At 46.9% G+C, this 15,190-nt stretch overlaps 1 protein-coding gene across 1 annotated transcript in view; it reads left to right on the top strand.

The window, feature by feature from the left end:
- Positions 1 to 15,190, top strand: part of PRKAG2 (protein kinase, AMP-activated, gamma 2 non-catalytic subunit) — a 320,828-nt gene that overhangs the window by 198,878 nt on the left and 106,760 nt on the right. The window contains exon 4 of the mRNA XM_011941517.1: positions 899 to 1,143. Coding sequence (XP_011796907.1) covers positions 899 to 1,143 — 245 coding nt within the window. The remainder of the gene's footprint in view (positions 1 to 898; positions 1,144 to 15,190) is intronic.

Here is a 15,190-nt window from a genome sequence, read left to right as displayed (position 1 = left end):
CTCCCCTCCCCCTCCCCTGCTTACTCCTCCTCCCTATTCCCTTCCCCCTCCCCTTCTCCCTCCCCCTTCTCAGGTACATGGTCCCGTGGCTTCTGCAGCATTGGCTGGCATCTCTGCTGCACACTTTCTGAACTTTCCCATGTTTTACCTCAATAAATATGGCACCACTGCGTTTGCTCTTGGCACCATGTCCGGGGAAGGAAGGAGAGGAGATCAAACGATATTTGGCTGAATGGAGGACAATAGCATCTGGAGGGTGTGTGTAAAAATTCACCAGAAAACTCGGGACTGTGTGAGCACCCCCTTCCCGACGAGGGGATGCTGCCCACAACCGAGGGTGGATAGTGAGGCGTTTCTAGACACTGATTCTAGGAGACTAGAAATCGGTTTTTAAAGCTTTTCCTCAACATTCAGAATAATTTGGCTTCTTGCCATTTGAGGTTTTGGGCACCAGGAATGGTGAGAGCCTCCCTCTGCCATGGCTGGACCTCTGACCACCTCTGATGGCCCTTCCTGGAGGCCAGACCTCTGACCGCCCCCGATGTCCCTTCCTGGAGGCCAGATCTCTGACTGCCCCTGGCATCCCTTACTGGAGGCTAGATCGCTAACTGCCCCCAATGTCCCTTTGTGGAGGCCAGACCTCTAACTGCCTCTGATGTCCCTTCCTGGAGGCTAGACCACTGACCGCCCCTGATGTCCCTTCCTGGAGGCCAGACCTCTGACCGCCTCTGACATCCCTTACTGGAGGCCGGACCTCTGACCACCCCCGATGTCCCTTTCTGGAGGCCGGACCTCTGACCGCCCCTGACGTCCCTTCCTGGAGGCCAGACCTCTAACTTCCCCTGATGTCCCTTCCTGGAGGCCGGACCTCTGACCGCCCTTGGTGTTTCTTCTGCAGCCTCCGGCCTCTCCTCCTCTCCATCAACACCCACCCAAGTGACCAAGCAGCACACATTTCCCCTGGAATCCTATAAGCACGAGCCTGAACGGTTAGAGAATCGCATCTATGCTTCGTCTTCCCCTCCGGACACAGGGCAGAGGTTCTGCCCGTCTTCCTTCCAGAGCCCGACCAGGCCTCCACTGGCATCACCGACACACTATGCTCCCTCCAAAGCCGTAAGTCTGGGCCCTTCTGTGAGTGGGGCTGCCGGGTGGCAGAGGGAGGGCAGAGCAGTTATTGCCCCAAGCCACACAGTCTATCTGCAGCTGAGGCCAAGGCTGTGTGCTCCCAATGTCTTCAGGATATTGTATCCTAAATCACAGGCTGAGGGAGAAATGGTGAGGGCACAATAGCAAATGGAAATAAAAAATAGCTGGGTGTGATGGCTCACACCTGTAGTCCCAGCACTTTGGGAGGCCAAGATAGGCAGATCACTTGAGGCCAGGAGTTCGAGACCAGCCTGGCCAGCATGGCAAAACCCTGTCTCTACCAAAACTGCAAAAATTAGCTGGGTGTGGTGGCGTGCACCTGTATCCCAACTACTCAGGAGGCTGAGGCACAAGAATTGCTTGAACCTGGGAGGCAGACACTGCAGTGAGCTGAGATGGCGACACCGCACTCTAGCCCCTGTGTAACGGAGCAGCCTCTGTCTCAAAAAAAGAGAAAGAAACAAAATGAAAAATGATAACATCTGGGACATGACCCGGAGGAGGTTTTTTTCCCCTCGGCTTCTTAAAATTCATTCGTTGAAAGTTTTGTTTGAATTTACCTTGATTGGGATACTTCAGTATTTGTAAAATGTCACAGGAAAAGCAAAAAGAAAAAAAGTAAAACAAACAGACGTGTTATTCTAGAGGTTTAAGATTTTGAGTCTGATATCATCAGACTTAGGATGCGCTCTTCGGAAGGGGAGCATTTCACAGAGGTGTGGGATGGAGCAACAGACCCGTGCAGCCTCCAGCACTTCCTGAGACCGAGGCAGCGAATCTCCACAGCTTCACTAAGCACTTAAGCACTGTCCATTTCAACACAATGGGCCCTACCGAGACCCCAGCTGTCACTGCTGGTTTAATTAGCACAGGTACCCAGTGTTATTCCAGCGCCCAGCAACAATGTGAGAGCCACATCCCTGAGTCAACCTGTATGGCTGGAACCACTCCATTCAGTTGTCACATTAGCTTCCTGGAGCATGACATAGTGCCACACACTGGATGGCTTAAAACAATAGAAATTTACTGTCTCACTGGTCCTGGAGGCCAAAAGTCCAAAGTCAAGGTGTTGGCAGGGCTACACTCCCTTCAAAGCCTCTAGGGAGGGTCCTTCCTTGCCTTCTCCAGCTTCAGCTGTGACAGTGTTACTCCAGTCTCGGTCCCGTTCTCACATCGCCATCTTCCCTTTGTCTTTCTTTGCATCCAGATTTCCTTTTTATAAGAACACAAGGCTGGGCATGGTGGCTCACATCTGTAATCCCAGCACTTTGGAAGGCCAAGGTGGGTGGATCACTTGAGTTCAGGAGTTCGAGACCAGCCTGGCCAGCATGGTGAAACCCTGTCTCTACTAAAAATACAAAAAATTAGCTTGACGTGGTGGTGGGCACCTGTAATCCCAGCTACTTGGGGGGCTGAGGCATGAGAACCGCTGGAACCCGGAGGCAGAGGTTGCAGTGAGCTGAGATTGCACCACTGCACTCCAGCCTGAGTGGCAGAGTGAGACACTGTCTCAAAAAAAAACAAAAACAAAAACAAAAACAAAAAAACCACACACACACACAAGCTACACTGGATGAGCCTGCACCCCTATCATCTTATCCTGATTATATCTGCAAAGACCCTGTTTCCAAAAGACACCACATTCACAGTATTGGGACTTAGAACTTCAACATCTCTTTTTAGGAGACACAGTTCAATCTGTAACAACTGTTATCTTTTAAAAGAAGATGTGTTGCCGTGCTGAGAACATACCATTCCTATTCTTCTTGTTCATTCAGTTATTTTATTAAACGCAGGTGTAGCAAAGTATTGTTTTAGGTGCCAAAAGTTAAACTGTAAGGTATTGTTCCTGCCTTCTAGAGCTTACAATCTGATTGGGAACTGAACAGTACTGGGGCGAAACAGCTCGGTAAAGGGGGAAAGCAGTTTGGCCGGGATAACAAGTGGCACAGTCGGCCCTACAGGAGGGAGAAACGGGAAAACTGCTGGTCGGATAAGGGCGATGACGGCTTCAAGGCATGTCACCAGCTGGGCTGAGCCTGCAGTACTGTCAGGGTTTACATTAAGGGAGAGGGAAGGGAGAACCTTCTAGAAAAGAAAATTAGGCTTTGACTAGAGATCAATGATTAGAATAACCCCATTCAAGGAGAGACAGTGGTTTGATGAGAAAACTACGATTTATTTGAGATCATTTGAAGTGATGGTGACAGATGCAGGGCTCTTCCACGAGTCCCTGATGTTTCATGGCAGCAGCTTTGTGCTGGGGACAAGCCCAGAGCCTTTACAGTTGAAAGAAAAGAGAATCCAGGGAGTGCTCTGGGTTTGCCGTCAGCTTCCTCCCCGGGAGTGTAACAGGAAAGTGATGTTCTTAACTCTTTATAACCCAACTGTTTATACCTCACTTGTACAACCATACAGCCCTCGGTCAAGGCCAACAAGTATAGGTCCTTCCAGGCTTGCCACGGTGGTCAGAGAGGGAGTGTCCTGGGGTCAGAGGGGGAGTGAGTGTGCGCAGCTGTGTCCCATACTCAGCAGCTGACCCAGAGCACATGACCTGGGCCCAGCACGCGGCTGGCAGCAGGAGTGTGCAGTCGAGTGAGATTTCAACAACAATCCAAATGTCGTGAATGGGTAAACAAATGTGGTGTGTACAGATGATGGAAGAGCACCCAACCTTACAAAGGGAGGAAGTTCCGACATAGGCAGTGACGCAGAGGGGCCCTGAGGACCTCGTGCTGAGTGAAATCAGCCAGGCACAAAAGGACACGTACTGCATAATGCCACTTATGGGAGTCCCTAGAGTCATGCAAACAGAGACAGAAGGTAGAATGGCGGGTGCCAGGGGCTGTGGGGAGGGGAAAAGATGAGTTAGTGTTTTACGGAGACAGTTTCAGTTTGGAAAAGTGAAAAAGTTCTGGAGAGGAATGGTGGTGATGGCTGCACAACAATATGAATGTATCTACCACCACTGAACACTTGAAAATAGTTCAAATGGTGGCTCACACCTGTAATCCCAGCACTTTGGGAGGCCGAAGCGGGTGGAACACGAAGTCAGGAGATCGAGACCATCCTGGCTAATACGGTGAAACCCCATCTCTACTAAAAATACAAAAAAGCACCCAGGCGTGATGGCAGACACGTGTAATCCCAGCTACTTGGGAGGCTGAGGCAGTAGAATCACTTGAATCTGTGAGGCAGAACTTGCAGTGAGCCGAGATCGCGCCACTGCACCACTGCACTCCAGCCTGGGTGACAGAGCGAGACTCCGTCTCAAAAGAAATAAAAAATAGTTCAAATGGTGACTGGGAGCGGTGGCTCATGCCTGTAATCCCAGGGCAACAAGAGTGAAACTGTCTCAAAAAAAAAAAAAAAAAAATAGTTCAAATGGTAACTTTTATGTATATTTACCACCATAAAAGGAATGATCTGGTCAACAGTCCAATTTTGATGTCATTTGAGCTTCTGAAAATCAGGCTGATGGCCCAAGGCTCCCCATTTAAATTTTGAAAGAATGTGTTTCAAGGAGTGGAAGAGAATGTCCCCTTTGGTTACCTGATGGTAAGCAAGCCCCTCACCCCACTTGTAAGTTTCGGCCCTGAGACCTGCAAGGGCTGCCTTTGCCTGCACCATTCACAACCTCTGTGGCCACAGTTTGGCTCAAGCTCTTTCTGCTTTCAACGTCCTGGCCGCAGGCTCACCTGATGACTCGGCAAAGACTCTGCTTCCAAATAAGGCTGCAGTCACAGGTACCAGCGCTTAGAACCTCCACCTCTTTTCAGAGGACACAATTCAACCCAAAACAGTTGTTATCTTTTGGGAGAAGATGTGTTTGGCATGCAGAGAACATATCATTATGTTCTGGCAGCAGGGTGGGTGGTAGTTTCAAGTTCATAGAAATTTGCTCCTTTATAATTGGATTTTATCAAGTATCTTTAATTTATGTGGTCAGTTCCTTAGGAGCTTGGCTAATTCTGTTAATTTGGCTACCAGGATAATCTCCGTGGAGGAATGTGAGTTACTTAAAGACTTTTGATGGTCTGAAAATATTTAGATATAATTTATCTCTGCCTTTTGTAATAAAAAGATACTCTCTGTAAACATGGACCATGAAGATCATTTTTATAAAATCTGTTCCCATGAATTTCATTCTAAAATAGGGAAAGGAATGGAGAAAATTAGTCTTTAAAAGACAGCACTCTTTTTCTTTTTTTTTTTTTTTTTTTTTGTTGAGAGAGTCTCCCTCTGTCACCCAGGCTGGAGTATCTCGCCATGATCTCAGCTCACTGCAACCTCTGCCTCCTGGGTTCAAGTGATTCTCCTGCTTCAGCCTCTCGAGTAGCTGGGGCTACAGGCATGTGCCGCCACACCCAGCTAATTTTTATATTTTTAGTAGAGACAGAGTTTTGCCATGTTGGCCAGGCTGGTCTCGAACTCTTGACCTCAGGTGAATCTGCCCACCTTGGCCTCCCAAAGTTGCTGGGATTACAGGCGTGAGCCACCACGTCCGGCCAACAGCACTCATTTTATCATGTATTTATTCAGCAAATACCTATTAAGCAACTTATGGGCCTAAAACTGTGCTAGCATGGGTAACAGGATGACAAATCTGTGAGCCCTGCTGATGGGAAAAGGTCAATGTTTGCTTTACTTACCACTTGATTAACAGCTCCGTGCATTATGCATAGGAAGGCTTCAGTGAATAGCTACTAATCGAACAAAGGAAGGAACTTTTGTTTCTTTGGGAAGAACAGACAGGTAATTCATTACAATGGAGTGTGATAGAACCCGTTCTGTTACTGTGGGAGGAAATCCCATTCTATCTTGGTGAGTGGAAGAGCTGATCCCAGAGGAAGTCAAAATTGTTTTCCGCAGGGAAGAGCAATAATCTGCTCTGCATTTCAGGATGATCCCCTAACTGGGTATGGAAATTAGATTGGATGTGGTTAGAACCAGAGCCCAGACGAGATGCCGTGTGAAATAATCTAGGCCTGGGTAGCAGCTGAAGGTAGAAAGAAATGGAATCGTGTCTAAAAGTAGAGGGCTATTTTGGAGGTAAAACGGAAAGGAACTTGGAAGGTAGTGGTTGATTAATTGAAGGGGAAGCAGACGAATCAAGGGTGATTCCAAAGGTTTTGCCATGGGAAAGTGGATGGATGATAGTTCCAGCTGTGGGGGTATGGAACAGAGGAGGAAGAGGAGCAGGGTGTATATGTGAGTGCATGTGTGTGGGTGTGTGTGGGCACGCATGCAGGTGTGTGTGCATGCAGGTATGTGGGTGTGTGTGGGCATGCATGCAGGTGTGTGTGTGTGCAGGTGTGTGTGGGTGTGTGTGGGCATGCATGCAGGTGTGTGTGCAGGTGTATGTGGGTGTGTGTGGGCATGCATGCAGGTGTGTGGGCATGCAGGTGTGTGGGTGTGTGAGGGTGTGTGTGAGCATGCATGCAGGTGTGTGTGCAGGTGTGTGTGGGTGTGTGGGCATGCATGCAGGTGTGTGTGCATGCAGGTGTGTGTTCAGGTGGTGGTAGTCCAATAAGGCGCCTGTGGCACATTTAAGTAGAGGTGCCCAAAGGGTAAGTGGATATTGAGTCTGGAGCTGGAACTTCAATTTGAATATCATCCAAATATAAGTGGCAATTGGTGCTATAATAGTAGGTGAAATAATTCATAGAAATGTATGGTGAAAAGAGAACCAGAAAACACGTGGACATCTAAGGGACAATCGAAAGAAATGGATTCTGACTTCCCTGGAAAGTAGGCAGAAATCCAAGTGAACACAGCATCACAGGAGCAAAGGGAGAGTGTGTCATCATGTTTCGCGTACTAAGAGCGGTCAGTGACATCAAATGCAGCCAACTCGTTGTGTAACATAAGGACTGAGGTCATTGTGACTGCGGCAAGGATACTTTCAGTGGCAGGGTTGACAGCAGAAGCCATATAGTGTGGATTGATGATTAAGGGATAAAGAAGTGGGCATCTCTAGTGTAGGTAGCTCAAGTATCCTGATGCAAGGGAGAGGACGGGGGCTGTAGCTAGAAGAATGGAGGTGATGGCATCTTCCTACAAAGAGGAATAGACTCAAACTCTACCGGGGAAAGAGTGAGTGGAGGGAAAAATTAAAGATAGGAGGGAAAAGAAAGTGTCACGCCCGGTCTTACAAAGGAAAGGAGTGTGTTTCCTTATAGGTGGTGGGAGCACATCAAGCACTTGCGATGGAGATGTTTGTCTTGGACCAACGGGAGAGTCATCTTCTATTGGTTGAAAACTTCTACTGCAAAGGTGTTAGGATAATCCGTGCTTTTCCAATTTCCTTCCACAGCAGTCACTCCCATGCTCCCCGTCTTTTTCTCCTAAGAATTCACTTTTGATTTATTGGAAGCAGAGCCTAAGCTGAGGTTTCAGGAGCAAGTTTGTTTGTTTATTAAGGGAGTGCTCTCAAAAGGAACCTGTAAGAGGGTGAAAGGAAGAAGAAGCTGAGGAAAGATGTGGTTTCAGATGAGATCCACTCTCAGCTTGATGACAGGAGAGGAGATTGGTGCTATAAATTGCACCAGAATTTGCCCTACCTTGAGGCAAGACAGCTAGATTTTGTGCCTTCATACAACACAGCCTTTTGTGATAGGATGTCCCAGGACAAGGCAGATGCACCTCCAGCTGAGATGGCTTCTGTCACCCAAGAACAATCCTGCTAAAAACGTTGCAGGTGTGAGCCATCAGAAGCAGCTTCTGCAGCAGCTGGGTACCAGAGCCCATTAAAATGAATCCAGGACATCTCCTATAGTCTGGATTCTCCATGCTCTTCTTTTGCCAGCTGATTCATGTATCCAGCAGATTTGAGTACTATCTTAGTCTGTTTAATGTTGCTGTAACAATATACCTGAGGCTAGGTAATTTATAAAGAAAAGAGTTTTAATTGACTCGTGATTCTGGGGGCTGGAAAGCTCAAGATGGAGCAGCTGCATCTGATGAAGGCCGGGAGTAGACATCTGCAAAGAGATCACCTGGCAAGAGAGAGAAACTGAGGAAGATAGGCACTTTTTAACAACCTGCTCTCAAGGGAACTAATCCATTCCTGTGAGAGTGAGAACTCACCCCTGCAGGAGGGTATTAATCTATTCATGAGGGACTTGCCCCCTTGGCCCAAATACCTCCCACTAGGCCCCACCTCTCAACACTGCCACATTGGGGTATCAAATTGCAACGTGGGTTTTGATGGGAACAAACCACATCCAAACCATAGCTGGTACTACATCAGGTTTTCTATTGCTGCATAGCAATAACCTCCCCAAAACTTAACTACCATTTACTTAACTCACAAATCTGTGGGTCAGCAATTTGGGTGGGCATTTTTCTGGTCTTGACTGTGCTTATTCATATGACATCTTTGGTCACCTACCAGGTTACTTGGGGACTGGCTGGACCAGAGTGACCTCAGCAGGAACAGCTAGCTTGTCTCAATTCCACATGGTCTCTCTTCCAGCAGGCTAGTCCCGGCTCGTTCAGATGCCTGGGACAGGGTTCCAGGAGAGAGAGAAGCATGTGTAAGGTCCCTTGAGGCCTAGGCTCAGAGCAGGCACATGGTAGTTCCTCCTATCCAAGGCAGAATCTTTTTCCTCCTCCCCAGATCTGGGTTGGCCTTATGATTTGCTTTGGCCAACAAAATGAAGCAGAAGTGACAGTCACATCATAGAGGAAGTGGATACAGGAAGAAATGGAGGATTGGGCACCTCTATCTCTACCAAGACAATCTGCCTTATCACTTGGTTTCAACAGCTGGGTCTGCAGTTGAACACATGATGTACTAGATAGAATCTGGAGGTTAATTTGGCTATAATTAGATGGTTGACAGCTCTGAGGATAATCTTCCTGTAAAGTAGATTGTTGTAGTTTGCATCCCCTGAGATACAGACTCTAGGAAGAGATTGGTGTGCAGGATGTTTATCAGGAAGTGCTCTCAGGATTGACACCTGTGGAAGAAGGGAAGGCAGAAAGATTGGGTGGAGGGTGAGGTTGTGATGCAATGCAGTGTCAACAAAGGCATCAGCTAACCCACAGGGAGGACTAAGCAGGGGCGGCTCATCAGAGTTGTCCCAGGTTGGTGCAAAGAAACTAGACCTTTATACTCTGACACCAGCCAGTCAGTAGATGACAGCTGTCCTGGGCAGGGAGCTGACCTTGGGCAAGGCAACTCTCTTCAGCCAAGGTCATTTCTGGCTAATGGTTGAAGGTTGTCAGTTGGCAGGACTCTCAACAGCTGGGGAAATACCCTTCATTTCTGAAAGGGGATCTGGGTAGTGCTCCATGAAAAATACATGGAATTTTTCTCCCCTTCATTTTTAAATTTATGATACCAAAATCCTGATAGGAGAAAATAAGGGCTGTCCTATTTCTCTCCTTATTATATATTTAATATATAACTAAACTAAAGGGAAGGCTATAGGATGGTTGGTTAGGACTGAATGAAGAAGTTTCATTAGACCCAGGCAGGGAGGAACTAAGGCCCCTTGCCAACAGCCATCACTAGCTTGCCAGCGATGGGAGAGCATACCATGGAAGTGGATCATTCAGCCCCAATCGAGCCTTCAGATTAGGCAGCCCCAGCCATACCCAACTGAGAGACCTCATGAAAGACCATGAACCAGGACTGTCCAACTGAACTGGTCATGAATTCCTGAACCATGGAAACCATAAGAGATACTATATTAGTTTGTTGCCTCCCAGCAGAGGTACTATATGTAGGTTACCTGTGATTCATTCTAGTGAACATCCCAACTCTACAACACCAATATTTGAGCCCTGGCCTCATCCAGGTGAAGGCAGGGTTGCCTCTCTAGGGTGGAAAAATTCAAGATGAATCCTAAAGTGGCCATTGTCATGATTAAGGGATGCAGATTTTATCTTGAGAACTCTATCAACCAAGACAGCGAGATAATACACTACTGGACATCTCCATTTTTTATCCTACATTTGCATCCCTGTGACCAAAACGATGCTAATCCAAGGCCATGTGACCTGTGGATCTGTAGGAGTAGATATTTCGTCTGTTAGTTTCGCTGCCCAGTGAGTGAAGCGGCAGGATGCACCCCCTCAATGGCTTTAGCTCCAGGGTTCTGCTTCGACAGGATGCACCCTCTTGCTGAGGAGACTCACAAGGACAGGAATGATCTCAACTGTCTCTGAGTGCTCAGTACCTACGACAATGCCAGGCAGATAATAAACTGTTAGGAAATGACGGCTGAACAAGTGAGTCCCCTCATGGGTGGGAGATGACAGAGACAGGGTGTTTACCACATTAAAAAGATCCAACATCTTTTCTTTGGAGCTTGGCTACCCTGGGGAACAGAATGAATAAGAATCCCAAAGACCCCAGCCACTGCTCAGAAAAAAAGGGCGGCTTAAACAATGGAAGTTGATGTGTCACAGTTCTGGAGGCTGGAAGTCCAAGATTAAGGTGTTGGCAGGTTCGGTTTCTCCTGAGGCCTCTCTCCTTGGCTTACAGAGGCACCACTGTGCTCTCATGTGGCCATTTCTCTGTGTGCACTCATCCTTGGTGTCTCCTCCCCTTCTTATAAGGACACAAGTCCTATTGGACTAGGGCCAACCCTATGGCCTCACTTAAACTTAATTATCTCTTTAAAGGCTCTGTCTGCAAATACAGTCACATTGGAGGTTAGGGATCCACCATATGAATTTTGGGGAAACACATAACACATAAATTCAGTCCATAACAGATACTAAATTATTGTTGTCTTAAGCCACTGAGTTTTAGGTGAATTGTTATGGATCAGGAGATAACTAATACTTGTTTCATCCGGTGTGAGGGGAGGTAGCATAACTCAGTGAATTGAGCCATGGATAACAAACTCAAGAACTTTGGGTTGTTTTTAAAAATGGACTCTCTTTTGCCATTCAGTCAATCTCCAAGACCCCTAGTTCTCCTATTATGAAAATTTGGGAGAAGATCACTGACCAGTCTTTCAAGGTTGTTATGTGAAATAATTACCTTTTCTTTCAAAGATAGGCACTTTAAAAATCTATAAATATCTCAGATCCCTTGACATAAAGGAACAGTTAAAGATTTTATATGCACCACTTTGTTCTTATATTCCTGTCTGCCATTTTAAATAGCAAGTTACAACCTCATAAGGTCTTGATGTTAAAGCTCTCTGCCCAGAAATGGTAAACTAGCAGCTCCATAGTCTGTGACTCACAGCAGATTAGATACTTTAAAAATAGTTTGGAAAAATTTCACATTGGGTCAAGGAGTAGGAGCTACAGAGAGAACTGATTCTCAGTGGGATTGGTTATCACGAGAGCTGGCACTTAGACAAGTGCTGCCTGTGTGCTGAAGAGACAGGCAGAGTGTCTATCCTCCCAGCTGTCAAAAAAATATTATAATTGGCATTCTTCCTATGTTCCTGCACTGTTGGAATCATGACTCAATGAACAGAAAGAAGGCAGAGAGAGAGACACACACGACTGGGAGCGTGGCCCTTTTATCTGAGCAGTGACCGGGTTCTTTGGGATTCTTACTCATTCTGTTCCCCAGGGTAGCCAAGCTCCAAAGAAAAGGTGTTGGGTCATTTTAATGTGGTAAACACCCTGCCTCTGTCATCTCCCACCCATGAGGGGACTCACTTGTTCAGCCGTCATTTCCTAACAGCTTATCATCTGCCTGGCATTGTCCTAGGCACTGAGCACCCAGAGACAGTTGAGATCATTCCTGTCCTTGAGAGTCTCCCCAGCAAGAAGAGGGTACATCCTGTCGCAGCAGAACCCTGGAGCTAAAGCCATTGAGGGGGTGCATCCTGCCGCTTCACTCACTGGGCAGCGAAACTAACAGACGAAATATCTACTCCTACAGATCCACAGGTCACATGGCCTTGGATTAGCATCGTTTTGGTCACAGGGATGCAAATGTAGGATAAAAAATGGAGATGTCCAGTAGTGTATTATCTCACTCTCTTGGTTGATAGAGTTCTCAAGATAAAATCTGCATCCCTTAATCATGACAATGGCCACTTTAGGATTCATCTTGAATTTTTCCACCCTAGAGAGGCAACCCTACCTTCACCTGGATGAGGCCGGGTTCAAATATTGGTGTTGTAGAGTTGGGGTGTTCACTAGAGTGAATCACAGGTAACCTACATATAGCATCTCTACTGGGAGGCAGAGTGGACCGTGATTATCTTTTTCCCTAACTTGGGCTGGCAATGTCGATAAAGGACATAGCCTAGGTATGCAGTAGACGTTAAATATGTGTATTTCTTGTTTAAGAAACCATCATGATAAAACTGTCACCAGTTTCAAAGCCAGGGGCAGAAGCCAGTTGCAGAGGGTTGCAAAGTGAGTGTGAGATAACAAAGTATGGGTGGAGGATGTGGACAGCTTTATCAAGAAGCTTAGTGTGAAGAGGAGATGTGAGTGAGGGCTTGGCTGGAGGAGGAGGGGACCCAGGGAGGGCACCTCTTTTAAAAGATGAGAGTGACTCAGCATGTTCCTGTGCTGATGGGAAGTTCCTGAACCTTGGATCCCACTGCACCCGGGCCTCTGTTAAATGGGAATATCGGATTTATCTCACAGGGTTGCTGTGAGGCTCAAATGAGACAACCGTGTAAAGTTACTCCCCCAAAGGCTCAACAGCTAGCAAACGCTAAAGCCGAGATTTGAACCAAGGCAGCTGGGCTCCAGAACCCATGTTCTCAGCATGGTTGTCTATCACCTCTGGAGAGGTCCGAGATTCTCAGCTGATCCAAGGTTGACGCAGCATCTTAGCTCATATACCTGATTAGGGGGTTGGCACATGGTGTCTCATGGGCCAAGTCTGGCCCACCACCTGGTTTTGTGATTAAAGTATTATTGGCACACAGCCGCATGTATTCATTTATGTATTGTCCATGCCGTTTTCATGCTGCAACAGCAGAGTGAGTTGCTGCAACAGAGACTATATGGCTCATAAAGCCGAGATATTTCTATCTGGGCTTTTTTCAGAAAGTTTGCCAATCCGTGACTAATCTTTGCCAGAGCTTCTCTTTATACTGCTAGCCGATTGCTTGTTGGAACATCCAATGCAAAGGGGCAGATTGAGTCTCATCCCCAGAAAGGCAAGGGACAAGCAGTAGTGCTTTGCCTCACTAAAGATGTGGAGTGCATTCCACTGGAGAGGGCAGTGGAATTAGTCATTGGTCTTGCCCTTAATGAGGACCAGAAACCAGACTGGCCACTAAGCTGGCGAAGTGGGCCAGACGTGGTGGCTCACGCCTGTAATCCCAGCAGTCTGGGAGGCCGAGGTGGGCAGATCACTTGAGTCCAGGTGTTCAAGACCAGTCTCAGCATGGCCAAACCCCATCTCTATTAAAAATACAAAAAATTAGCTGGGCTGGTGGTGCACACCTGTAGTCCCAGCTACTTGGGAGGCTGAGGTGGGAGAATCATCTGAGCCTGGAAGGTCGAGGCTACAGTGAGCCATGATTGTGCCTGGGCGATAGGACTGAGACCCTGTTTGAAAAACAAAAACAACAGCAACAAAAAATGTTGGCAAAGTGGTAAATAATCCAGCAGAGTTAGGACTTGAAGATTATACTCCTCACCCTCAGTGCATTATAAAATTATAGACTCTGCTTTTGGGCTGATTGAGGAGATTTGGAGTAACATAAGGTTAAGGTGGAAGGGTCTTTGTTCTTCCCCTTAACCTCCTTGAGTAAGGAAGGGCTGCACATTTGAAGCGGCACAGACGAACATCATAAACTTGCCCTTGCTTCTTGCCATGGTTTCCAGAGGAGTGACTTGTTCAAACTTGTGTCTCTTTTTTGTTTTGTTTTTTAAATTTTAGAAGAGACCAGGGTTTTGCCATGTTGGCCAGGCTGGTCTCGAACTCCTGACCTCAGGTGATCCACCCACCTCAGCCTCCCAAAGATTCCCAAAGTAATCCCAAATCCAAAGGGATTACAAGCATGAGCCACTGTGCCCAGCCCAGACTTGTGTTTTATGTATTTGTTTGTTTGTTTGTTTGTTTGTTTGTTTGTTTTTAGAGATAGACTCTCCCTCTGTCACTCATGCTAGAGAACAATCATAGCTCACTGCAGCCTCAAACTCCTGGGCTCAAGTTATCCTGAGTAGCCTTTTGAGTAGCTGGGATTACCAGCACACACCACCATGCCCGACTACGTTTTCTTATATTGTTGAAGAGGTAGGTTCTCCCAGTGTTGCCCAGGCTGGTCTTGAACTTCTGGGCTGAAGCCATCCTCCTTCCTTGGCCTCCCAAAGTGCTGGAAGCCACCACGCCCAGCATCAGACTTGCATTTTATGGAATGATTACTCCAGTAACAGGCTAGAGGCTGGAATTCATGGGGAAAAGACTAAACCAGAAAACCAGTAAAGTGCTGCAGTAGCCCAGTGAGAGGTGACAAAAGGCTGAGTTAAAGTCACAGGAGTGGAGATTTAGAAGAAGGGATTCATTATAAAAGTGCAGCCTGGATATGTGGTGTGTGGGAAGAGGACTCGAGGGGGACTCTCCAGTTTCTGGCATGAAAGGAAGGATGACAGTGTCATTAAATTAGAAAAACACTGAAAGGAGAAGGAGAGCTGGGATGAAACCTAAGTTCCATTTGGGGCACATTTTCTTTCATTCCTTTGGGACATCAAATAGAAATGGCACGGACGTGGGTTTAGAAGTCTGGTGTGGAGAAGTCGAGGTTAGAAAAATGATTCTCTTCGTCCATTTTATTTCCCATGTGTTAAATTAACCAAATCAAGACTGAACACTTTCTACCTATATAACTGCCGACGTGGGGAAGAAAACAAATGTCATTTAATTCTAATAAGGGACACTTCTTTACCAATAGGGTTGTGTGAAAATGCATTTGGGGGGCTGAACATTAAATGGTGGAAAAATTACTGTACCTATTTATGCATCCTAGACGGGCTTGTCTTGATTTGCATTTAGATGAGAATTCCTTCAGCTCAGAACCGGGACTGTCCCCTAACTCATAAGCTTAGAAAAGCATTAACTTTGCTGGCGAGGTATCCTTGGTATGACTGTGAC

Source organism: Colobus angolensis, unplaced genomic scaffold (assembly GCF_000951035.1).
Source record: "Colobus angolensis palliatus isolate OR3802 unplaced genomic scaffold, Cang.pa_1.0 Scaffold2, whole genome shotgun sequence".
In the NCBI taxonomy this organism is placed as follows: domain Eukaryota; kingdom Metazoa; phylum Chordata; class Mammalia; order Primates; family Cercopithecidae; genus Colobus; species Colobus angolensis.
The sequence above is the reverse complement of the archived record's forward strand: the minus strand, read 5'-3'. Positions and strand labels throughout refer to the sequence as shown.